The 25,231-nt window shown below is 39.8% G+C and overlaps 1 protein-coding gene across 4 annotated transcripts in view; it reads left to right on the top strand.

The window, feature by feature from the left end:
* MDM1 (Mdm1 nuclear protein) overlaps nt 1–24,906 on the top strand; it is a 56,945-nt gene extending 32,039 nt beyond the window's left edge. For all 4 annotated transcript variants that reach the window (XM_077265238.1, XM_077265237.1, XM_077265236.1 and 1 more), the window contains 5 exons: nt 5,358–5,503; nt 6,388–6,518; nt 11,320–11,557; nt 13,319–13,378; nt 19,513–24,906. In XM_077265238.1, the coding sequence (XP_077121353.1) occupies nt 5,358–5,503; nt 6,388–6,518; nt 11,320–11,557; nt 13,319–13,378; nt 19,513–19,622 (685 nt within the window). In that variant the 3' untranslated portion in view covers nt 19,623–24,906. The remainder of the gene's footprint in view (nt 1–5,357; nt 5,504–6,387; nt 6,519–11,319; nt 11,558–13,318; nt 13,379–19,512) is intronic.
* The last annotated feature ends 325 nt before the right edge of the window (nt 24,907–25,231 follow it).

Below are 25,231 nucleotides of genomic sequence, written 5' to 3'. Positions count from 1 at the left end.
GCTGCAGGCTGCAACCCTCAATTATCAGATTTAGAAAGATTCGCTATCAAGAATAGAATGGTCCCCTCACCTTTATTTTTAATTATTTAAATAATTAAAAAAAAAACATCATGGCTAAAGCAGCTGGGGGCTGGTATTCTCAGGCTGGTAAGGGGCCATGGATATTGGCCCCCTTAGCCTAAAAATAGCAGCCCGAAGCCACCCAGAAAAGGCTCATCTACTAGATTTGCCAATTTTGGCACTTTAGGGATCTTCCCACATGCCCTGTGGTGGTGGCAAGTGGGGTTCATATTTGTGGGGTTGATGTCGCCTTTGTATTGTCCGGTGACATCAAGATGGTTTAGTAATGGAGAGGCATCTATAAGACGCCTATCCACTACTTATCCTATAGTTGTATTGCAAATAAACACATAGCCAGAATAAAGTATTTTATTTGAAATAAAAAAAACACACTTTTACTTTTTTTATTTAAAAATAACAAACACAGTTATACTCACCTAACGCCCATTCCACTGAAGCCATGGTCTCCTGGAAAAAAACAAAAATAAAAAACAACCATATCCCTCACCTGTACATCGTTCTGCCCCATGCCGTAATCCATGTCTGGAATAAACAGTTTTTAACCTGGATAGTGCCAAGATGTGACCATCCAGGCTGAAAACCACTGAGGAATGAGCTGCTGCGAACTAGCGGTGATATCATCAAGGTTACCGCCGGTTACTGAGACTGGGTTCCCATCCGGGCCCATGAACTGTGATGACCTTGGTGACATCACCGCTAGCACAGCACAATTATTTAAATAATTTAAACAAACGGCGTGGGGACACCTCTGTTTTTGTCAACCAGCCTTGCTAAAGCTGTTAGTTTTGCCTTGCTGGTTATCAAAAATACAGGGGAACCCATGCAGTTTTTTTTTTTTTATTATTTATTTAGTGCACAGAGCCAGCTGATGAATACTAGCATCAGCTGCCACCTGCTCTTGCTGCTATTAGCTTCAGCAGGCATAGGCTGATGCAAGTAGTCTCATCAGCTGACACCAGTGACCGGAGGTAAACTTTTAACCTCTTGGGACTGCTGCGGGTTCACTTTGTCATCTGACAACGTGAGAACCGCAGCGCTCCTGACCGGTGGTATTAATCTTATGGCCGATCAGAGCCGCCGGTGTTTGTCGCACTGTCATGCAGATGACAGCACGAGAAACACCTGGTGTTCAGGGTGCCAAACCTGAACAGTAACATAGACTTTCTGGTGACGTTTGTGTTCGGGGTCCATGCTCGAATAGTAGGTGTTTGGTACAGACCCCGAACTTTACTGTTCGGGTTCACCCATCTCTACTTATTTGCTCTGTATGTGTTTTCCTCCTTCTCTACAGCCTGTTTTCTCTGCCCTTCTGCAGACTTTAGATTTTTCCCCTATCTCCATACTGTGGAGATCTGTGTGCCACATCCTCAGCATAGAGAGTGGTCAGAAGGGAGCAGGAGCTCTCATGGATGCATTACATTCAGTTGCAGATCACTCATACAGCACTTACTATTTGGAAAGTTGCTTAACTTAATTTTTCATTATTGTACTCAATTATTAGTGTTCTATACATTTGATATAATTCCCTGCCTTATGATTTAATTATATCCACTTGTAACTGAAGTGCAATGAAGCAATTGATTTTCCTCTACTGGGACAAAGTTGCAGAAAAGCAAAGGGCATGCTGCATTGTCACAATTTCCATTAGTAACCTTAGTTGTAACCGTTAATCTGCCAGTATCGATGTTACTATGCACAGCTTATATCACAGTGTTCTTGGGAGTAGAGCAGAGAGGTGACTCAGCAGGAAGCTGTGAGCTCAGCATTCACCATAACACGTAGCGGAACAGGTCTTCTAGCCACAAACCCTCTTCTACTGTCATAGGGAATCTGGAGTTTTTCTCTGAGTTCCAAGGTTTCTTTGGTTGGCAAGAAGAAGTGAGCTCAGTATTCTCCATGATACGTAGAGGAACTACTGCCCTGACCACGATACGTTACTTTTATGTCAGAGTTTTTTCTTATTTTCAGGTCTCTAGATGTTAGGAATGTCTTTAAGATGAGTGAGATCTTCTTACTTCTTTTTTTCTGTAGCCGTTTGCTAAATAATGAGTAGAAAGAGGAATATGAAGAACTTTACACTATCTTCCTTCAAATCCTAATTCTATAGAAAGCTAAGGTCTTCATTTCTTCTTTGATGAAAGGTGTAATTTATGTTTTTAGTTTATCTGTAATCCCATTTTATTTGGCATTCTCCATTGTCCCCTTAATGACCAGGCCAATTTTTACAATTCTGACCACTGTCACTTTATGTGGTTATAAATCTGGAACGCTTCAACGGATCCCAGTGATTGTGAGTTTGTTTTTTCATGACATATTGTACTTCATGTTAGTGGTAAAATTTCTTCGATATGACTTGCGTTTAATTATGAAAAAAACAGAAATATGGGGAAAATTTCGAACATTTAGCAATTTTCAAACTTTGAATTTTTATGCCCTTAAACCAGAGAGTTATGTCACACAAAATACTTAATAAATAACATTTCCCCCATGTGTACTATAACAGAAAATACCCAAAAGTGACACCATTCTAAAAACTGCACCCCTCAAGGTGCACAAAACCACATTCAAGAAGTTTATTAACCCTTTAGGTGCTTCACGAGAACTAAAGCAATGTGGAAGGAAAAAATTAACATTTTACTTTTTTCACAAAAAATTTACTTTGGAACTATTTTTTTTTTTATTTTCACAAGGGTATCAGGAGAAAATGGACCACAACATTTGTTGTGCAGTTTCTCCTGGGTACGCCGATACCCCATATGTGGGGGAAAGCCACTGTTTGGGTGCATGGCAGGGCTCAGAAGGGAGAGAGCACCATTTGACTTATTGAATGCAAGATTGGCAGGAATTAATGATGCCTTTATGTCGCGTTTGGACACCCCCTGATGTACCTAAACAGTGGAAACCCCACAATTTTAACTCCAACTTTATCCCCTAACCCTAATCACAACCCTAATCACAACCCTAATCCCAGCCCTAACCACAACTCTAACCCCAACACAACACTAAGCCTAATCACAACCCTAACCACAATCCTAACCCAAGCCCTAACCCTAACTTTAGCCCAACTCTAACTCTAATGGAAAAATGGAAATAATTTATTTTTTTTTTTCATTATTTTTCCCTATCTGATGGGGTGATAAAAGGGGGTTTTATTTACTATTTTTTATTTTGATCACTGTGATAGTGTCTATCACAGTGATCAAAATTAACCAATTGGAAAATTTTCCTATTGTTGCCGGGTGCCGGCCGGCAGATCTCCCGGAAGAGGACGACGGGGTACATCACGGGGGCTTCCTAGACTCCAGAGGTATGGGAGGGAGGCGATCGGGGGACCCTATTTCTCTCTCCTCTGATGTGCGATCACATCAGAGGAGAGAGAAATTAAATGGAGAATCAGACTTTTTTTGCAGTCGTCGTTATACCGTTAATAACGGTGATCGCAACATCGGAGTCGGTAAAAACCAACACGAATCATGTTCTCTGGGGTCTCAGCTACCCCCGGCAGCCGAGACCCAAGAGAAATTCCGACTCTGGGGGGCGCTATACACTTTTTCCACAGCGCCGTTAATTAACGGCGCTGTGGTTTAAGTACCCTTAATTGCCGCCGTGAAAAGGTGTCTCAGCGGTTGTTAACGGGTTAAAGAACGTGTGCAATAACAATAAAACCAGTATGACAAACATATACAGACAATGCTGCATGCATCACAGTCTAATTTACCCCTCACTTCTGCAGCCATTTTTCATTTTTGCGTTTGCCTTTTTCCCTCTCCTTCTGCCAAGGGCCATACCTCTTTTTATTTTTCTGTCAACATAGCCATATGAGTTTGTTTTTTTGCAGAACGAGTTGTCATGTTCAATGATGCCATCCATTTTACCATACAGTGAACTGAAAAATTGGAAATAAATCCAATACCAAAATATGGAGTTCTGTCATTGTGTTTTTTTTATTTCTTGCCTTATTTTATAATGTTCATTGTGTGGTAAAACTACTTGGAAACATGATTATCCAGGCCATTATGATAACAGCGATATTCAACCTGCATAGATTTTTTTTTTTTATAGTGATGCCAAAAAAATTTAGAGATTTGTAAAAGAAAAAAAAATATATATATATATAATATATATTGTGTCACCATTTTCCAAGACTCTTAATGTTTTTATTTTCTGTTGATGAAACTGAAAGAGGGTTTGTTTTTTGCAGAGCAAACGGTTTATTGATATCAATTTGGGTTGCATGCTAAATCTTGATAGATTTTTATTGCATTTTTTTTAGTGAGATGTAGTGAGTGACCAAAAAGCCACAATTCTGTCATTTGTTTTTTTTTCTCTTTACGGTGTTTACCATGTGAGTTAATTTATTTTATATTTTGATAGCCCAGAGTTATACATACGTGCCAATACCAAATGTTTATTTTTTTAATTTTTAATACTGAGTAAGAGGGTTTGATTAAAAGTTTTATATATTCTAAAGTGATTTTTTTTTTAAATAAAATTAAAAACTTTTTTTTTTTAGTTTACTTAATGGACTTTGAATCTGATCACTGATACTATATACTTCGATATTACACTATTGCATTATACAGTGAAAATAGCAGTCTCCTATGAACCTCAACCTGAAACTGTGCCAAGATGACAGATAAAGGGGGTCCACTTGCTATTGGGTCAAGGGGGCAAGTGGGAGATAATGCGCATTCGCACACTCTCGGAAACCGCTTAGTTTAAAGGTTGTCAGACCTGGACAGCAGCATCTAAATGGTTAACAGCAGAGATCGGAGCTCAGCTCCAGCTGCTGCTATTAAAAACATATGCTGGCTATGTAACATACCTGAAAGCTACCATATGTGGAGAGGGCTGAGCTCCTGAGCGCTCCACACATACGGTGACCCCAGTTCTGATGTACATATGTCATTTTGCTCTAAGGGGTTCAGTTATAAACTAGATTTATTATGATAAAGAGCCTGGCTTATAAAGCTTCTGCACAACTTTCCCTGGGATAAATTTAAGTTTCAAGAACAACTTACAGAGCATCATAATCATTTAAAAAGTCACTAATTTGTGCACATTTCAGAGGGTAACATTTGTATATATAAGTTCATTTACTAGTACAGACCATCAACAGCTATTTTTGTTTTCCAGAAAAAGTAAACATTATACCCATTGTAAATTGGAATTCTGTTTATTGTGTAGAATTCATGATTTGCAATGTAAATATCAACATAGAATTTACATATTTTGGGTCATGTTGCTTTTACAATTTACTCCATTTTTTTTTAAAGAACTTTTGATGCTAAATCTAGACCTTCGGGGGAGCAATCTGACATCTCTTCAGCGTCAGTGGTTGAGGGAAGGCTTCCTACCCCAAAACTAAAAACATACGGACAAGTACAGAGGACTCATCATGACCTAACTACTCCAGCGACAGGTAACATGTTACCCAAGATTGCTACAGCATTCATTGCTACTACACCTTATAGGTTTTCTTTTTATTATGGAGAATTGTAGATATTGAACCTAAACAGCTGTAGTCATACACTGCTGTTTTTCAAGACTTAATAAAACGCCTGGTGATCCCCAAAAATTCATATTCTTTGAATTTTCATATAAGGCCAGAATAATACAGGGCATTCCCAAATATTAAAAAAAAACAAAAAAAAAACAAGCATATCTACTATATATTTTACGTGACTGGGCAATATACTACGTGACTGGGCAATATACTACGTGGCTGGGCAATATACTATGTGGCTGGGCAATATACTACGTGGCTGGGCAATATACTACGTGGCTGGGCAATATACTACGTGGACATGCATATTCTAGAATACCCGATGGGTTAGAATCGGGCCACCATCTAGTTTTCTAATAAACTGTATTATTAGTTGAATTAATTCGCTTTCTGTATGTTAACCACTTGAGGACCACTCATTGATTTTATATAGTGCCCCGCTATCTTTTCAGCACCAATTTTATATGGCACATGAACTGTGGTTAATGGCGCTTTTAAGCAAAATGAGCAACGCCGTATTCCTATTTTTTTAGTTGTCTCTGAGCTACACCTACTAGAAAGCTGCAGCCCTGTCTCTCTGCCCTCGCTTTCCATCTGCTTTTCCACCCTTTCTCCATAGACTTCAGTAAGCAGCTGTAATCTGATCTCTCAGTGAGCTGGCAACCTGTCTTCTCTTGAGCAAGATGAATTCATCAGTTTTTTCAGAGTGACTGAATGGTTTCCCGTTTTGAATACTTTGTTACTGTATTACCCATGCTTCATTTATTAACTTATTTTTTATAAAATATCATTCTTTTTAGGTGGTGCTCTTTTGGTATCTCCAAGTAAAAATCATGACAATTCAGAACTTAAGCATAAAAAGTCCCCAAAAAAGGATTATTCTCCCAAGAAATATATATCCAATGGTTTAAATGAAAGAAAAGTCAATAAGGTAAGCAACATTTTTTTTTAAATATAACATTTGATGATAAAGTAGAACATTTGTAATGCTCATGTAAATTTACATTATTAATTTGACCCCTAATTTGTAATTAAGTCAGTTTGTAGCTTTCAGACTAATATAGCTAAAAATGGTCAACTTTGCAGAAAGGAAACATGTTGTCACACACTGAGAGGCCCCGTAGTTTGGTGGTGATGGAAATATATTAAATATGTATCACGCATTGAATAACTTTAATGCGCACAAAGAGTGACTTGGAGTTTATGAGTCATTTTTCCTGGTATTGCAGAGTAGTCTCTCGCTTATATATTTAATATTATCCTGATATATTCCAATTGTTTCTTGCAACTTGAGGTGTATGAAAGACCAAAAATGAACAGAAAAAAACAGAATTAAAGGCTTTATTATTTGTGCTTATTATTGTGATCTACAGCAATTGTTAGGCACCTAATTAAGTTGAGAAAAATATCTGTAAAAAAAATGTATTATCTAATATATAATAATAATAATTTTTATTTATATAGCGCCAACATATTCCGCAGCGCTCTATATATGGTATCATATTACTTTATGTAAGCAATTTAATACCCTTTATATAAAATCTATGAAACAAAGATTTGGCAAATTGCAAGGTTGCTTGTTTTTACAAGCACTTTGCAGTTTTAACCATTTCAGAACTTGAGACAACCCCTTTAACCTAAAAGAGTATAACATTCTTTTGACTTTGTTAGGCTGGTTTCAGACTTGCGTTCCTGTGCGCTGCGGATGGCAGCGTACTTCCTCCGTGAAGCTACGCCCACTGCCAGCTGCGTCCAGCGTTTCCCTGCGTACCTATCTTTAACATTGGGTACACAGGGACATGTGTTGTATGTGTCCCCATGCGGCGATTTGAGGTGTGCGGCGCCCGCACGGAAACGCTCACCAATTAAAGTCTATAGGTGCATGGAAAACAGACTGCACTCAAATTTTGTTCTCCATCTTCTTACAATGTGCTCCTGTTCTCTCATCCAGAATTCCCATGATCATTGTTTATTAAAGCTTTCGCAAAGTTGAATTTCAGCATGAATCCCGCACCTCAACTCACTTGCGTTTTTCATTGCGGTTTTGTATGCGTTTTTGCCGCATATGTTTTTGATGCATTTTTCACACATGCGTTTTTGTCTCTCTTCAGTGTGTTAGATTAGATGTGCAAAGATGTAGATTTATAATTAGTATTATGTGTGTGCAATTTGCTGTACGTGTATTAACATAATAAATACATTTCAAAAATGACGTGGGCTTGTATTTTTAGGCTGGGAAGGGCACAATGACGAGGGACCTTCCCAGCCTGATAATATAAGCCCTCAGCTGTATGCTTTACCTAGATTGGTTATAAAATTATAAAGGGTATGAGGACAGTGTCGGCACTCCTGCACGAGCCCCCTTCCTCCTCTCGGCAGGGACGCCGGCGTGTTCACTTACCTTCTCGTTCTGCTCCAGTCCCCGCAGCAAATGCTTCTTTCCCGGACCTGCAAACGGCTCACAGGTCTCCTGGAAGTGTGCTTAGGGCACTCTCTCCCTGTTTGTTGAAGGGGCAATGCGCATACTTCTGAAAATATCCCCAGCCAATGGCTGGGTGACATCAGGTATTTAAGGCACTCTCCCCTATAGGGAGGTGTTTTAAAATATTTTTTAATCTGATTTGTGTGTGATGCATCAGCACTAAATAGTCTTAAGTTGGTGAAGTGAGAAAAATATATGGGATAAAATAAATAAAAATTGGCATGTGCATATGTATTCACACCTTTTGCTATGAAGCCCCCAAAAAATTCTGGCACAAGCAATTACCTTGATAAGTCACATACTTAGTGAAACGAAGTCCACCTGTGTGCAGTCTAAGTGTCCACGGTGTGTCAGTATATACACACCTTTTCTGAAAGGCCACAGAGGCTACCACTAAGAAAGATACACTACTAGCCAAACAACACCATGAAGACCAAGCAGATCTCCAAACAGGTCAGGGTTGGGTTAGCAGAGCACCATCAAATCCATTATCATTAGATGGAAAGAACATGGTTACCACATCAAATCTGCCAAGAGAGGGCCGGCTGCCCACCAAATCTCTGAGCTCGGGCAAGGAGGACATTAATCAGAGAGGCAGTACAGAGACCAAAGGTAACCATGAAGGCGCTGCAGAGTTCCCAAGCAGAGACTGGAGTATCTGTGCATACAACCACAATAAGTCGTACACTCCATAGAAGTGGCTTTTATGGAAGAGTGGGCAGAAAAAGCTTTTACTTGCACACAAAAATTGTAAGGCTCATTTTGAGTTTGCCAAAAGACATGTGAGAGACTCCCAAAATGTAGTAAGGAAGGTGCGGTGGTCAGATGAGACCAAAATCGATTTTTTTTTTTTGCCACCAAGGTAAACTCTATGTCTGGCACCAAACCAACACAGCTCATCATCCCAAGAACACCATCCCCACAGTGAAACGTGGAAGCAACATCATCTTGTGGGGATGTCTTTCGGCAACAGGGACAGAGAAAATAATCCTAGTCGAGGTGAATTTGGGTGTTGCGAAATATTGGGATATTCATGAGCAAAACCTGTTTCAGTCTGTCAGTGATTTGAGACGGGGATGGAGGGTCACCTTCATAGTTACATAGTTATTAAGGTTGAAGGAAGACTGTAAGTCCATCTAGTTCAACCCATAGCCTAACCTAACATGCCCTAACATGTTGATCCAGGGGAAGGCAAAAAAAACCCATGTGGCAAAGAGTAACTCCACCATGGGGAAAAAAATTCCTTCCCGACTCCACATACGGCAATCAGACTAGTTCCCTGGATCAACGCCTTATCAAGGAATCTAGTGTATATACCCTGTAACATTATACTTTTCCAGAAAGGTATCCAGTCCCCTCTTAAATTTAATTAATGAATCACTCATTACAACATCATACGGCAGAGAGTTCCATAGTCTCACTGCTCTTACAGTAAAGAATCCGCGTCTGTTATTATGCTTAAACCTTCTTTCCTCCAGATGTAGAGGATGCCCCCTTGTCCCTGTCTCAGGTCTATGATTAAAAAGATCATCAGAAAGGTCTTTGTACTGTCCCCTCATATATTTATACATTAACATAAGATCACCCCTTAGCCTTCGTTTTTCCAAACTAAATAGCCCCAAGTGTAATAACCTATCTTGGTATTGCAGACCCCCCAGTCCTCTAATAACCTTCCAACAAGACAATAACCCAAAGCTTACTGCTAAAGAAACACTCGAGTGATTTAAGGGAAAACGTGTAAACGTTTTGGAGTGGCCTAGGCAAAGCCCAGATTTTAATCCAATTGAGAATCTGTGGTAAGACTTGAAGATTGCCTGTTCACCAAAGGAAACCATCTAACTTGCAGGAGCTGGAGCAGTTTTGCCTTGCTGAATGGGCAAAAATCCCAGTAGCCAGATGTGTAAAGCTCATAGAAACTTATCCAGAGCGACTTGCAGCTATAATTGCCACAAAAGGAGGCTCTACAAAGTACTGACTTTAGGGGTTTGAATAGTTATGTACCCTGACGTTTTCAGTTATTTTGTCCTATGTGTTATTTGATTCTTGCTAATAATAATCTTTATTTTTATATAGCGCTAACATATTCCGCAGCGCTTTACATTATGCACACATTATCATCACTGTCCCCGATGGGGCTCACAATCTAAATTTCCTATCAGTATGTCTTTGGAATGTGGGAGGAAACCGGAGTGCCCGGGGGAAACCCACGCAAACACAGAGAGAACATACAAACTCTTTGCAGATGTTGTCCTTGGTGGGGTTTGAACCCAGGACTCCAGCGCTGCAAGGCTGCTATGCTATCCACTGCACCACCGTGCCGCCCATGCTAAAAAACAAAACCAAAAGTTCACAGTTGTAGGCATGTTCTTTATATGAACTGATGCAAACTCTGAAAAAACAATGAAATTCCAGGTTGTGAAGTAGCAAAACATGAAAAATGCCAAGGAAGGTTGAATACTTTTGCAAGCCACTGTATGTACAAATGCATAAAATGCTCTGCTGCAATGGCCGGATATTGCAACTCTGTTCTCAGAGCAGCTCACATTCATGTTACTGTCTGCCTCTGGCTGCAGCAGGACCTGCAAACAGCTGATTCTGGATCACCGACAATCAGATAATGATGACCTAATCTCCCAATGGGTCATGAATATCAAAGTACTCAAACAAGCTCCAGAGCTTCATCGCTGACGTCACTGGACCAGCATTGACACCACAGGCTGTTTTTTTATTTTACATGGGAGAATATAGTAATTGAGAAGGGGTTGTCCGAGTTGTTAACAACCCCTTTAAATCCTTTAAAATAAAATGGGTATTCAACGTCTTCTATTTTGATAACCCTTTCGTAAGCTGGGCTTAAACCATGTTTGCTTGTCCATGGTCATTTAGTTGCCCACTTAGACAGGCAGAGGACACTTCATGTGCTCACAGTATGATCAGATAGATTGTTCCGTGAGCATAGGCTGCCATTGGTCTTTGCAGCAATGAGAGATTTGCTCATTTGTCTGGTGATGGGCCGCCTGTTTACACTGCACCATAATCGGGAACCATAATTGTGCTCTATAGATGCACCTTAAAAATAGGTCATCAATATCGGATCTGTGTACAGCTGACTGCATCTTATCAGGCTTAGCTATTTGTGACCGCACTAAATCATGCACCGTATATACTTACTTAGATATGAAAATACACTTTAAAATGTGTAGGAATATGTGTTATTAATTACTAACTTCATTATTTATCTATGTTTCAGAATGAGGAAGACCAGCCTGTAAAATCTCCCCCTGTTGCTGGTCTGATGACTGTTGATCCATTGCCATTAAGAGAGGATCCATGGCCAGCTCCACAGATTTGTAATAAAACTTCTCCAGCAGCTATATCATATCCATCCAGCAAGCCAGTAGAGAAACCTTTTGTGCCATCATCTTGGCAATGGAGTCCATCATGTCGAATACATGGAACATTGCGAGATCCTGAGTTTCAGCATAATGGTAGGATCATCCATCACAAAGCTTTTCACAATTTTTCCTAAAGCCGCTTAGAAAGCCAGCAAGCTTTCTCTCACTAATTACTCTTTGTATTTGATTCCAATTTAACTAAATTCCAATGCTAACATATTTTCATCCTTTCAAGCTTGATCTGTCACAAGATTTTAGAGTGCTAACTGCATAGTTAATAAGTAGACCTCTTACATCTGATAAGGCTGGTGTCCATGTTTTTGAATGGCTGAATAATCCTTTAGGAAAGGAAATTCATTCTCCACGTACCTTGCCGGATGACAGCTCCTCAGAATTCCTCATGCTGCTGAGATCTCACACTGCTCCGCACAAGCTGTCAGTCCGGCTGGATGGCAGAGACCAAGTGCACTTGCTCTCATGATCTATTTTCATTGTATAGCTAAACTCTGATTATACAGCCATTGTGACATGAATATGTAAAGTAAATGTGCCAGATAAATGGTGTCAATAAATATGATGGCTCAGACTCCAAAAAAAACATCCTATCACATAGCTCCATGAATCAAAAATTAAAAACGTTGCGCGTCTCGGAAAATGGTGACGCAAGCAAATATATTTTTTTTTAATGAATTTTGCACTTTTTTTTCACCACTTAAATGAAAAAAAATTCTGCATCTCTGCTATCACTGTAATTGTACTGACCTGGAGAATTATTTTATCATCTTTTTTACCATATAATGAATGATGTAAAAACAAAACCCAAGAAATACCATTTCAGAATTGCACTTTTTTCACAATTTCTCCACACTTGAAAAATTTGTTGTCCCCTTTTCCATATATCACATGATAAATCGGATACGATAAATGAAAACATGAACTCCATTATTGTCAGCTATGGAGTCTGTGAGGAAGATAGTAATTACAGGAGGAGAAACCGTAAGAATTATATATTAGTAAGTGCCACAAAATCATGTAACATAAAGATAAAAGGGGACAACCCCTGTAAATTGAAATTAAAGTTTTATTTAATGTTAGCTGTGAGATAGCGCTCACTGAATGTGTTGGGAAACAGTCAAATGGCAGCGGGATTAAGGCACACAGGAACGATTTTCCACTTAAACAGTCCATGCAGTTTATTTAGACACAGCATAAACCGCATAAAGTACAGTCCATTTCATTACACCAATGAAACATGTTATGACCACCTGTCTGTTCCAAAAGCAGCCACACCTGTCTGCCTTTCTTGCAACCCCCTTGTCCGAGGTTACCTTCCAGGAGCTCTGCTTCACGTGCTGACTTCTTGTCAGTCTTGACTTCCAAGGAAGCTGCCTTACTGGGATCACTGACCCGTACTGTGACTTGCTCGACAAGCTCCAATCTGTCAGTTCCAGACCCTCAGAAGGATAGTAGCTTTCCCCAATTCAGGTAGCCATTCCGGACTCCATGCACATGACCTCCTCCATGTGCTTTCCATGAAAACCTGTCCTCTTCAAGGATCTTCCAACACAGAGACCATGTGACCAAACAACAGTCTCATTATATCCCATGAGGCACACTCATTGATGTGAGGTAGGTGGTTAGCCAGACCCGCCCAACTCTCCGTCTAACCTGCAAGCCCAGCCCCTTTAGACTAAACAAGGCTTGTGGAGCTACAGGTCCCAGAGAAACATTCCAGGCTTACAGCGGAGAGGACCTCCACCTCTGCGACACATACCGGCCATTCACAATAACGCCGGTCACTGTCTCACATAGCGTTGTTTTTAAAGTAAAGTTTTACTTCTTTTTTCTTTTCAGGAAACTTTAACACTTCCGGCTATTACAATCCAGCATTTAATGAGAATACTAGCATTGAAGGTATGGTGTGTGATAAAACATGTACTTAGGCTGCATTCACACATCTTTGTGAAATGTCCAATTGCTGTAATTTTTTTTTTATCAGACCCATTGAGTTAAATGGATTTATTCAGACATGCATCAAAATAACAAATCTGAGAATGAGATTCGTGAAGCTCGGAGCAGGTTTTGTTGTGGTTCAATTTTGAGGATCTGAACAGGACATAGTCAATGGGTCATTATGCTGTCCGATAAAAACTCAGGCAGCACCCTGTCTCTTCACATATAAATGTGAATGTAGCCTATGTTTTCTTTTAGATTAACAGTAAAAATAAATTGTAAGATGTTGAAGAGTACATTTGGTGATGCTCCCTGCCCTGTGTCCAGATCCAAGCTTTCAGGTGTTGGCGAGAGACTTGGCCTGATGGTCATGGTTGTTTTATCAGAGTCCTCATAGTCGGATGCAACCGAACATCAGTCTCTGTCATCTAATGCTGAGACGGTCCAAATTCTGTGCTGCGACATGGCTGGCAGCATCACTGGAGGTACCCTATGAAAAAAATAAATAAAAAAGTTTATCAAGTATGGCAATACTCGTTGTGCTCCTAGCCATAGTAATATCATATACACTACATTTAACACGTCGTTTACTATCCCTTTGCTCTTACTGAATAGTATGGAATTAACTGCAGAATATAAATCTATTTAAACTAAAGCTTAATCTTTATGTAACCCAAATTCTGCCAGAAAAAAACAACTCATTTTAAAAACAAAACAAATACAGATGTGGCTACAATGCCATCAAAATGATAAAAAGCGTATTATGGTTAGGGATAGTTTAGATGCCCATATTAACCATTCAAGTGCGATCCGACAAAACATTGGATCAATGTTAGTCTATGGGCCTGTACGCATGTCAGATTTTGTATTCAGACGGACTCTGAATCGCTGCATGCCCAAATTTGATCCAACATTTGGATTGCACTCGGCTATGCAAGTCAATGAGTCCATGGAAACCACCGGACAGCACTCGGAGAACATATGAGTGCAGTACGATGTTCACTGACAGAATGGACAAGATGGAGAAATGTTGTCGATTTTCTCCTTATCCGAGAGAATCGAAGCACGCTATGATCACACTCTCATCGAACTCTGATATCAGAGTGTGATTAGCATGATTGATACGATTTTTCAAAAATACTCTCATCTGCACCTAGCCTAAGTATGTGGAAAATTCTGGTTCTGAAACGGTCTGTCAACATTGAAGATTTACAAACAAATCAATATAATTTTATAAACTTAGGATAAAAATGCTATAAAAAGCAATCCAGAAATTGTAAGTAAATGTTACCATTAAAAGCTACAGCTTAGCATGCAAAAAAAACAAAAATGCAGTTCAATCAATTAAAAAAAGAAAGAAAGAAAAAAAGAATTTATGGGCTTTGAAAAAGGTAACATAAACCACTAATAAAACAAATATAGTATGTAGAGGTTTGATATTTCCGTGATCATATTAAACTGTAGAAGTATGCCTCAATCTTCTTTTTATTTTATAATTAACACCATAAACTAGAAACCCCAAAATATTTTTTTTAAACATTTCACCTCAATTTACCTAAAAAAAAAAATGGGCTGAAAATCTCGGCTTATACTCGAGTATATACGGTAATCTTCTCCCATTTTTCAGTACATCATATGGCAAAATGAATTATATGATTCAGAACTACAACTCTTTAAGCAAATTAACAAACACACAGCAATGTTGACTGAAAAAGAAATAAGTTATGCATAAGGGGAAGAAAAAATTAACTTTTAAAAATTTAAATTTGCTGTCTCCTTTAGGGGTTAAACTCTTTCTCTTTGTATACATGTTGAGTATTGCAGTTTGCAGAATGGATTTTTCTGTCTTATTCACAATGTGATAGTCAACTCTACTTACAGTCATGACCGAAAGTGTTTGCACCCTTGAAATTGTTTCAAAATGAAATATTTCTCCCACAAAATTATTACAATTACACTTTTTGTTATATACATATTTATTTCCTTTGTGTGTATTGGATCAGCACAAAAAACTGAGAAAAAAGGTACATTGGACAGAATTTCACACAAAGTCCCCAAAATGGAAATACATAACTTTCGGCACCTTCAACTTAATATTTGGTTGCACATAAATAACTTGGAATAAATAACTGCAATGAATCACTTCCTATAACATCAACAATCTTCTTACACCTTTCAACTGGAATTTTGGACCACTCTTCATTTGCAAACTGCTCCAGGTCTCTCATATTTGAAGGGTACCCTCTCCCAGCACCAATTTTAACCCCTTCACGACCTTGCCCTTTTCCGTTTTTCGCTCCCCTCATTCCCAGAGCCATAACTTTTTTATTTTTCCATCAATATGGCCATTTGAGGGCATGTTTTTTGCGGGACAAGTTGCAATTTTCAACAACATCAACGCATGTTGTGTACTAGAAAACGGGAAAAAAATTCCAAGTGTGGTGAAATTGCAAAAGAAGTGCAATCCCACACTTGTTTTTTGTTTGGCTTTTTTCCTAGGTTCACTAAGTGCTAAAACTGACCTGCGATTTTTTTTTTCCAGGTCATTACGAGTTCATAGACACCAAACATGTCTAGGTTATCTACCGTATATACTCGAGTAGAAGCCGACCCGAGTATAAGCCGACCCCCCTAATTTTGCCACAAAAAACTGGGAAAACTTATTGACTCGAGTATAAGCCTAGGGTGGAAAATGCAGCAGCTACCGGTGAATTTCAAAAATAAAAATAGATGCTCCATACTGTTCATTATGGCCCCATAGCTGTGCCATATAGTGCTCTGCACCGTTCATTATTGCCCCATAGCTGTACCATAGAAAGCTGTGCCATATAGTGGTCTGCACCGTTCATTATTGCCCCATAGCTGTGCCATATAGTGCTCTGCATTGTTCATTATTGCCCCATAGCTGTGCCATATAGTGCTCTTCACCGTTCATTATTGCCCCATAGCTGTGCCATATAGTGCTCTGCACCGTTCATTATTGCCCCATAGCTGTGCCATATAGTGCTCTGCACCGTTCATTATTGCCCCATAGCTGTGCCGTATAGTGCTCTGCACCATTCATTATTGCCCCACAGCTGCGCCATATAGTGCTCTGCACCGTTCATAATTGCCCCATAGCTGTGCCATATAGTGCTCTGCACCGTTCATAATTGCCCCATAGCTGTGCCATATAGTGCTCTGCACCGTTCATTATTGCCCCATAGATGTGCCATAGAAAGCTGTGCTGCTGCTGCTGCAATAAAAATAATAAAAGACATACTCACCTCTCTTGCTTGCAGCTCCTCAGCGTCCCGTCCCGGCGTCTCTCTGCACTGACTGATCAGGCAGAGGGCGGCGCGCACACTATATGCGTCATCGCGCCCTCTGACCTGCACAGTCAGAGCGGAGAGACGCCGAGAAGATGGAGCGGCGCCCGGCGTGTGGAACGCGGACAGGTGAATATGACATACTTACCTGCTCCCGGCGTCCCGCTCCTTCCCCCGGACAGCTGGTCTTCGGTGCCGCAGCCTCTTCCTCTGTCAGCGGTCACCGTTACCGCTGATTAGAGAAATGAATAGGCGGCTCCGCCCCTATGGGAGTGGAGTCCATATTCATTTCTCTAATGAGCGGTCCCACGTGACCGCTGAACAGGGGAAGAGCTGCGGCACCCGGAGACCGTGGGACGGGCAGGGGGAGCGCCAGGAGCGCTGGAAGCAGGTAAGTATGCCTCAGCGCCCTCTCCCCCTCACCCGCCGACCCTGCCTCCACCGTGACTCGAGTATAAGCCGAGAGGGGCACTTTCAGCCCAAAAAATTGGGCTGAAAATCTCGGCTTATACTCGAGTATATACGGTAAGTAATAAAAAAAATTCCAAACTTTGCTAAAAAAAAAAAAAAAAAAAAAAATTGCGCAATTTTCCGTTACCCGTAGCGTCTCCATTTTTCGTGATCTGGGGTCAGGTGATGGCTTATTTTTTGGGTGCCGAGCTGACGTTTTTATTTATACCATTTTGGTGCAGATACGTTCTTTTGATCGCCCGTTATGACATTTTAATGCAGTGTCGCGGCGACCAAAAAAACATAATTCTGGCGTTTCGAATTTTTTCTTTTGAATGGGGCGAAAGGAGGGTGATTTAAACTTTTATATATTTTTTATTTTTTTCATATTTTTTTAAACATTTTTTTTTTTACTTTTGCCATTTTGCCATGCTTCAATAGCCTCCATGGGAGGCTAGAGGCTGGCACCACTCGAACGGCTCTGCTACATAGCAGCGATCATCAGATCGCTGCTATGTAGCTGAAATGCAGGCTTGCTATGAGCGCCGACCACAGGGGGGGCGCTCACAGCAGGCCGGCATCAGTAACCATAGAGGTCTCAAGGACCTCTATGGTTACCATCCTGATGCATCGCCGACACCCGATCATGTGACGGAAGCCGGATCATGTGACGGAAGATGAAAGTGACGGTTAAATGCCGCTTTCAGCGTTTGACAGCGGCATTTAACTGGTTAGTAGCGGCGGGTGAATCGTGATTTCACCCGCCACTATTGCGGGCACATGTCAGCTGTTTAAAACAGCTGACATGTCCTGGCTTTGAGGTGGGCTCAGCGCCGGAGCCCACATCAAAGCAGGGGACCCGACCTCCGCAGTAATAGTACGGCGGAGGTCGGGAAGGTGTTCAATGGGATTTAGATCCAAATTCATTGCTGGCCACCTTAGAACTCTCCGTCACTTTGTTTCCATCCATTTCTAGGTGCTTCTTGGAAGTATGTTTGGGGTCATTGTCCTGCTGGAAGACCCATGACCTAGGCCGCAAACCCAGCTTTAGTGAAATATATCGTGGAACAGCTGTGTTGGTGCACAAGATAGGTTTCCCACACCAGTAGATAATCAATAGATAAGTAACTTGGCACTCAACTGAGTAAACGGTGATGATTTTTATTCAGATGGCAGTCCAAATTAAACGTTTCGGTCAAGCATTAGACCTTCTTCAGTAAACCGACTGCTTATGTAACAGGGATGGAGAATGTCTCTGATAATGGAGTAGGTCCTAGATTGTGGTTTTGAATGGACCTGTCTGGGTATGGTAATAGCCCAAGTGTAGGTAGCTTGATGGTAATTAGGTATGTGGTTTTGTATCCACTTTGATAGTAAGCTGAAAAAAGCATAAAAGAGGACTGTGTACCATGTATTATGGCCTCAGGTGCCAGGTAATTGAGTAAAATGGTATCACTTGCGGTATAGAGTAGTCTGGTGCAATGGGCGCACTTGGAATAAATTGCTGCCCGTATGCAGTGTAGCGCTGGTATGCCTCGACGCGGTATCCGCCGCTAGTTGCAAACCCAGCTTTCTGACACTGGGCACTGCATTGCTACCCAAAATCCTTTGGTAGTCTTCAGATTTCATGATGCCTTGCACACAGTCAAGGCACCCAGTGCCAGAGGCTGCAGAATAACCCGAAAACATCTTTGAACCTCCACCATATTTGACTGTAGGTGCTGTGTTATTTTCTTTGTAGGGCACATTCAGTTTTCGGTAAACAGAATGATATGCTTCACCAAACAGCTCTATCTTGGTCTCATCTATCTACAAGCCGCTTTCCCAGAATGATTTATTCACGTCCATTTTGGCAAACTGCAGTCTAGCTTTTTTTATGTCTCTGTTTCAGCAGTGGGGTCCTCCTGGGTGTCCTGTCATAGCGTTTAATTTAATTCAAATGTCGACGGATAGTTCACGCCAACCCTGATGCACCCTCAGCTGGCAAAACAGCTTGAATTTCTTTGGAACTTGATTGGAGCATGCTTGAAAGAAAGTTGTTTACTTACAATTTTGGAAAGGTGCCAACGATTTTGTCTTGGTCATTTTGGGGGTTTTGTGTGAAATTATTTTCAAATTGCCCTTTTTTCTTGTTTTTTTTTTTGTGTTGTTCCAATACACACAAAAGAAATAAACCTGTGTAATTGCAATAACTTTCTGGATCAATTGGCCATGACTGTATGTTTGTATTAGCTCTTTATTATCCTTATGTGCATTTCATGTTCCATCCAACACTCACGATCTCATAGCACAACATTTCTTTTACTAGGCTCTGACAGCAAATTTTTTGTTTCACAGATGACCGACTTTCACAAATCTCTGCGAGGTCAGCTGCCTCAAGTTCTCTGGCATCTGAAGTCTTAGAGCGTGCACAGAAAAGAAAGGAGGACTTCTGGGGAAAGAAGTGACAGAGCAAGTCGGCCGCTGAATGTTGTATACATTTTTTTGAACAGCAGTCGTGACAGATGTGAAAGAAGTGTGCTAATGTCTGTATTTTTATATTTAAATATTGATTTTTACTAGTGTTGATCGAATAGCTTCAGAAAATATTTAGAATTGAGAGTCCTCAGTGGTTGATAATGGCTAACTGAAAAGATGGCAACAAATTGCAAGCTTTCAACACTATTCAGGTCTCTTCATCAGGCATAGACTCATGTAAAATCTGAAGAATCACGTATTTACACAGAACAGGGTACATAAATAATGCAATAGATAAAACAAGTGACGTGAAGCAGAACTACCATTATGGGAGAGGGATAAACAGTTGTGGCCATAAATATTGGAACAGTTTATAGATGAGGAGTGTGAAAGTTTTATTGTCCTCTGATTGGGGTCTGGTTCTGTGGTGTGATGCCCCCACAAGGTCTGAGGAGCAAATTCTTTAATTGATGTGAAAATACATAAATCCATGTGACACATTCACTCCTGCCCTGAGTGTGTCAAAGGTTGTCATGAGTTTATACTCCCAGACCCTTCTGTCTCTCTGAGATTTGAAGTTACCTTTTAATACAAGTAATTTCTTGTCCATGGTGCTGTGATCAGGGATACAAAAATGTTTGGCCACAGGTAGATCTATTCTTTTTTCTCTTATTGTATGGTGATGAGAATTCATCCTTGTTCTAAGCTTTTGCCCTGTCTCCCCTACATACAGACCCTCAGTTGGACATTTACTGCAAATAATGAAGTACACCACATTACATGTGATGCAGCTGAAAGCACCTGGGATCTTGTAGTCCTAATGTGAGTTGGGGATCTTTATCTTCACGGTGGTCATTATAAATGGACAGGTTTTACATTTTTTCTGGTTGCAATGAAAGGTTCCTGTAGCTGTTGGAGAGGACTGGGAGCTTCGGACAATGATGCTTCTTAGATTTGGAGGCTGCCTAAAACACAGTAGTGGGGGGTCTGGAAATATGGATTGTAATTGGGCATCTTTTTGTAGTAAAGGTTGTAATTTCCGTGCAGCTCCCCTTAGCACTTCCAGATTTGGATTGTAGGTGACTACCAGAGGCACCCAGTTATTTTCTTCTTTAGTGTCGTAATGTATAAAGTGATTCCTTGATATTCTGATGGCTCCTGTGATCTGGTTTACAATTGTTCTTGTATGGTAGCCCTGATTCAAAAAGGTCTTTCTGAGGCGACCAAGGTGATTGTCTCTATCTATGGGGTTGGAACATATACGATTGTATCTGAAGGCTTGGCTGTAGACAATAGAGTTTTTTATGTGTTTTGGATGGAAACTGTCCTATTTAAGGTATGATGGACGGTCGATTGGCTTCCGATACAGGGATGTCTCTATTTCATTGTTCTGTAGCTTAATGATGGTGTCCAAAAAGTTTGTTTCAGTACAGGAGTAGTTGTGTGTTAAGTTGATGGTGGGATGAAATTGATTAAACTGTTCATGGAACGTATTTAGCTGTTGCTCAGACTCCGTCCAGATGATTAAAATATCATCAATGTAACGGTAGTAGGCCAGAGGCCTGATGGAACATGAGGACAAAAATTCGCTTTCACGCTTGGCCATGAAAAGATTTGCATACTGTGGGGCCATTTTACTTCCCATTGCTGTACCAGTCTTCTGTATATCTTGTCATCAAATTCAAAGTAATTGTGGGTGAGGATGAATTTTGTAAGTGTCACCACAGAATCAGCATCAGGCATTTAATCCATCCTGGTGTGGGATATTAGAGTACAAAGACTCCACATCCATGGTGGCCAGGATGGTTCCTTCTGGTAGAGGACCTATTGCTGCTAGTTTATTCAATAGGGTCAGTTGTGTCCTGAATGTAGTTGGGTGTATCCTTTAGCAGGGGTGTAAGAATACCCTCTACCCATCCAGATACCTGCTCAGTAAGGGTGCCCACACATGAAATAATTGGTCTTTCTGGATTTCCTGATTTGTGGATTTTGGGAAGCATGTGGAATGTCCCTATTCTTGGACTTTCTGGTATCAGGTCATCGGCTCTTGTGGATTTGTCAGGCAGACAAGATACCAACTTGTTTAGTTCCTTGTAATAGTCCTGTGTAGGATCCGACGTCAATTTTTTGTAATAGCGTGTGTCCATAAGTTGTCTGTTTGCTTCCTTCATGTAGTCTGTCATATTTATCATGATACTGAACATGAGAGCCTGTTTTTCTGGGCTCTCCATGCATGTGTTGTGGCTGTCACACAGCCGCGACACATGCAGCTGCGGCACCGAACAGCTGGGAGCATTCCAGGTATCCGGGTTCCCGATGCAGCTATTCATGAAGCACTTTAGCTATTCGAATAAGGAGTTATCCGAAGCTATTCTATCAACACTAATTTTTACTCCAATAGATATTTTTACATTTCTATCTGTAAACATACATCAATTCTCCTGGTATTAAATGTTATTAAAAGTTTTTATAGTTTTTTGTACATGAAATTTTAAATAACCATTATGTCAAGATAGGTATAAAGCATAGCCATCTCCAGGATTTTTCAGGCTGAAAGGATTTAATAAGCTAAAACATGCATACATTGCATTACTTAAAAAAAAATTAAAGTTCTGTAAATTAGCCTGTGATACAAATGTCAAAACTGAATTGACAAAAATATGTACAGAGCAGTCTGTTGAACTTTTTTTTTGTTACATGTGTGGCTGTGCATGTACTCTTGGGTAATGCTGACTACAGGGGTCAAAATATTCTATCGGCATTGAGATTTGCGATGCCATTTAAAACATTTACTGAATCTAGACTACTGGTTGTTTTAGATTCTGCTGTATACCTGTGCACCTGAAATGCTGTTCCTTGACTAATTTCCGGCAATGAGCTTTTCGGTGAGGTTTTTATTTTGCCGATTTTCGGCATCATTTCTTTACCCATTAAGTAAGATGGGTTACTTGCATTCTTTCAAAAATACACAGCATCAAAAGCTCATTGTGAGGACTCCGCCTGAACATTTTTTCATGCTGGGAGGATGTATTACAATGATATGTATTTAAGTACTAAAAATGGAAGTACTATATGGGTGTGAATTGCTAATAAAAAAGCATTTTTAGGGGATATAAATTTATTGTTGAACAACTTATTTTTTATATGTCTGATAAATGTTTTACATATTTTTTTATATAATGTTTCTAATATATAATTTTACATGGTGTTTGTCGTTTTGTGGAGTGAGTTTTGCCCTTACATGTTAATTGTGGGGAGAAAAGAACATCCCCTAAGACTTGACGGTTACATTGATCTACCAATTTACTGGATGTATTACCTGTAAATATCCACTCATACCTAGAATACACGACTGCTCATTTTCTTGTGAAAACCATAGCTGCCCACAAACCTTAATGAAACCAATAAAAAAACTTATTTAAATGAATGTGGTGATAGTTAAAAAAATAAATAAAACAAACTAATGATTGTTTCTGCTGAATAGACATTTTTCATAAATACAAGAACAGAAGCTCTTCATATTGTGGCTTTCTATTGTGGTTTTTATTTATTTGAAAAGTCTAATGAGATTTTTGTATTTTTGTGTGGGTTTCAATATTCTTGATTGTTTTATTGTTCATAAATATTTGTGTTAATTAAAATGAAACTGTTCATAATATTCTTGTATGATATTTCATGAACCATCAAAGCTGTAGACCTTTGGGGGGAATTTCTTTTAACTTGGATTTGGTCATAATTTAGCTTAAGAGGAACCTGAGTAAGTGCAATATGAATCAGGTACTGGTTGTATGATTTTAGCCATGTGTGTCTGTCCAAGAGACCAGTCCCCATCGGCTTCTCCACGCCCATTGCTAATGACTGACTGGTCTCTTCCTATACACGCATGTTGGGAGCGGGAGAGGAGAAGCCGCAGGGGATCAGCCTTTTCGACTAGACACCAGTCCCTGGTTGGCTTTTAAAGTATGTTTCTCTCTAAAATGCCGCAGCATTTCAGAGTACAACTTACATGGCTAAAATCATATAACAAATGCCTGACACATGCTGACCATGGATCGGAAAGCATGTATCATCTGTCAGCTTCCCTTTAAGATATTCAGAAGAGTATAAATGTTTTAGACTACAGCTCCCTCATGGATTTCACTGTGAACAACTTTCTCCACCTGGTTCTGTTTTGTGATACAAAGAAGCTGCAGAATTGTTATTATTATTATTCATTTTTTATAGCGCCATTTATTCCATTTATTCAATTGTAACAAAGTATTCTTTTTTTAAATTGAGTTATTTTATTGAGACCTATTGCAGATTTTGCAAAAATAGCACATAAAAACAAAAGATAAGCATTACTAGCTCAGCAAAAAAATGTACGTCATAATCAGATATAAATGATTATACAAATCGTTTATTGTTTACCAATTATTGGCCTGTCTACAAAGCCTTCCAGTTTTTTACAAATGACAAAAATGTTCATTCTTCAGGTAAAATAATTTGGTTTAATAAGCTGGTTTAAAAATCACTGTCTTCGGAACTAAGTCGTCCTGTGCCAAGAACAATGATATACTTACTATATGCGCAGAACAATCAGATTGACAATCGTTCTGTGCGCATAAATGTATGTTCAGGCTGTCTGAACAGGCTATTAAATTACTGTCAATTGGCTTGAATGTAGCCAAATTAAAATTTTTGAATGGCTTTTATTGGGCTGTGTAAATGAAGCCTAAGTATGCTTTGACATTCAAATCTCATTAATTCCGGTTTGTTGTGGATTCGAACTTATGCCCCGACAGGGCCACCAACCATGCACATTCAAAACGGTCCTCACCTCTAGTATTAACCCCTTCCCGACATGCGCTGTATATTTACTGCTCTGCGGAAGCTGCATTCCCCCAAAGAGAAATATATATATAGTAGCTGTACTACCCGGCTTTGCCTGGGTTAATAACTGCTGTTAGCAAAATAGAATGTGTTAACAAAAATTTATTCTGCACACAAAAACCACAAAACAAATAGATAGAAATGTAATTATTAAAAGGCAAAAACTAAGCTAATAGAAGCATTTCACAACATATATTTCAACACCAGAGATATTCCACACAGATTTAACTAAATTGGCCGAGTAATGTGAAGTAATCTTCAACTACTTATTCGAGAGCCTTTTGATAAACAAAATTCTTAGTTTTTCCTTCAGGTGCAAAGACGAACAGATTTTTTGCTGTTCCAACTCTTGAAAAGGCCACATAAAGTTGACCATGAGAAAAGCATGGAGATTGTAAATCGATTCCAACTACTTTCAAGGACTGTCTCTGAGCCTTGTTGATGGACATCGCAAATGCCAGTCGAACAGGAAACTGGAGGTGTTTAAAATCAAAAGGCAAAACAGATGGAATGAGAGGAATTGTTGGAATGAAAACATCTTCTCCTGTGGCACATCCTATCAAAATGGTTGCCTCAATTACTTGTGGAAACAGGTTCTTAATCAAGAGTCTTGTTCCATTACACAGCTTTGATGGATCCAAATTTCTCAATAGCAGAATAGGTGCTCCAGGTTTTAGAAAGAGTCTTCACATTTACCATTGGCCCGTAATGCAACTTTTCTTTTCGC

The sequence above is a fragment of the Ranitomeya variabilis genome, chromosome 5 (genome assembly GCF_051348905.1).
Source record: "Ranitomeya variabilis isolate aRanVar5 chromosome 5, aRanVar5.hap1, whole genome shotgun sequence".
Lineage (NCBI taxonomy): Eukaryota > Metazoa > Chordata > Amphibia > Anura > Dendrobatidae > Ranitomeya > Ranitomeya variabilis.
The sequence above is the reverse complement of the archived record's forward strand: the minus strand, read 5'-3'. Positions and strand labels throughout refer to the sequence as shown.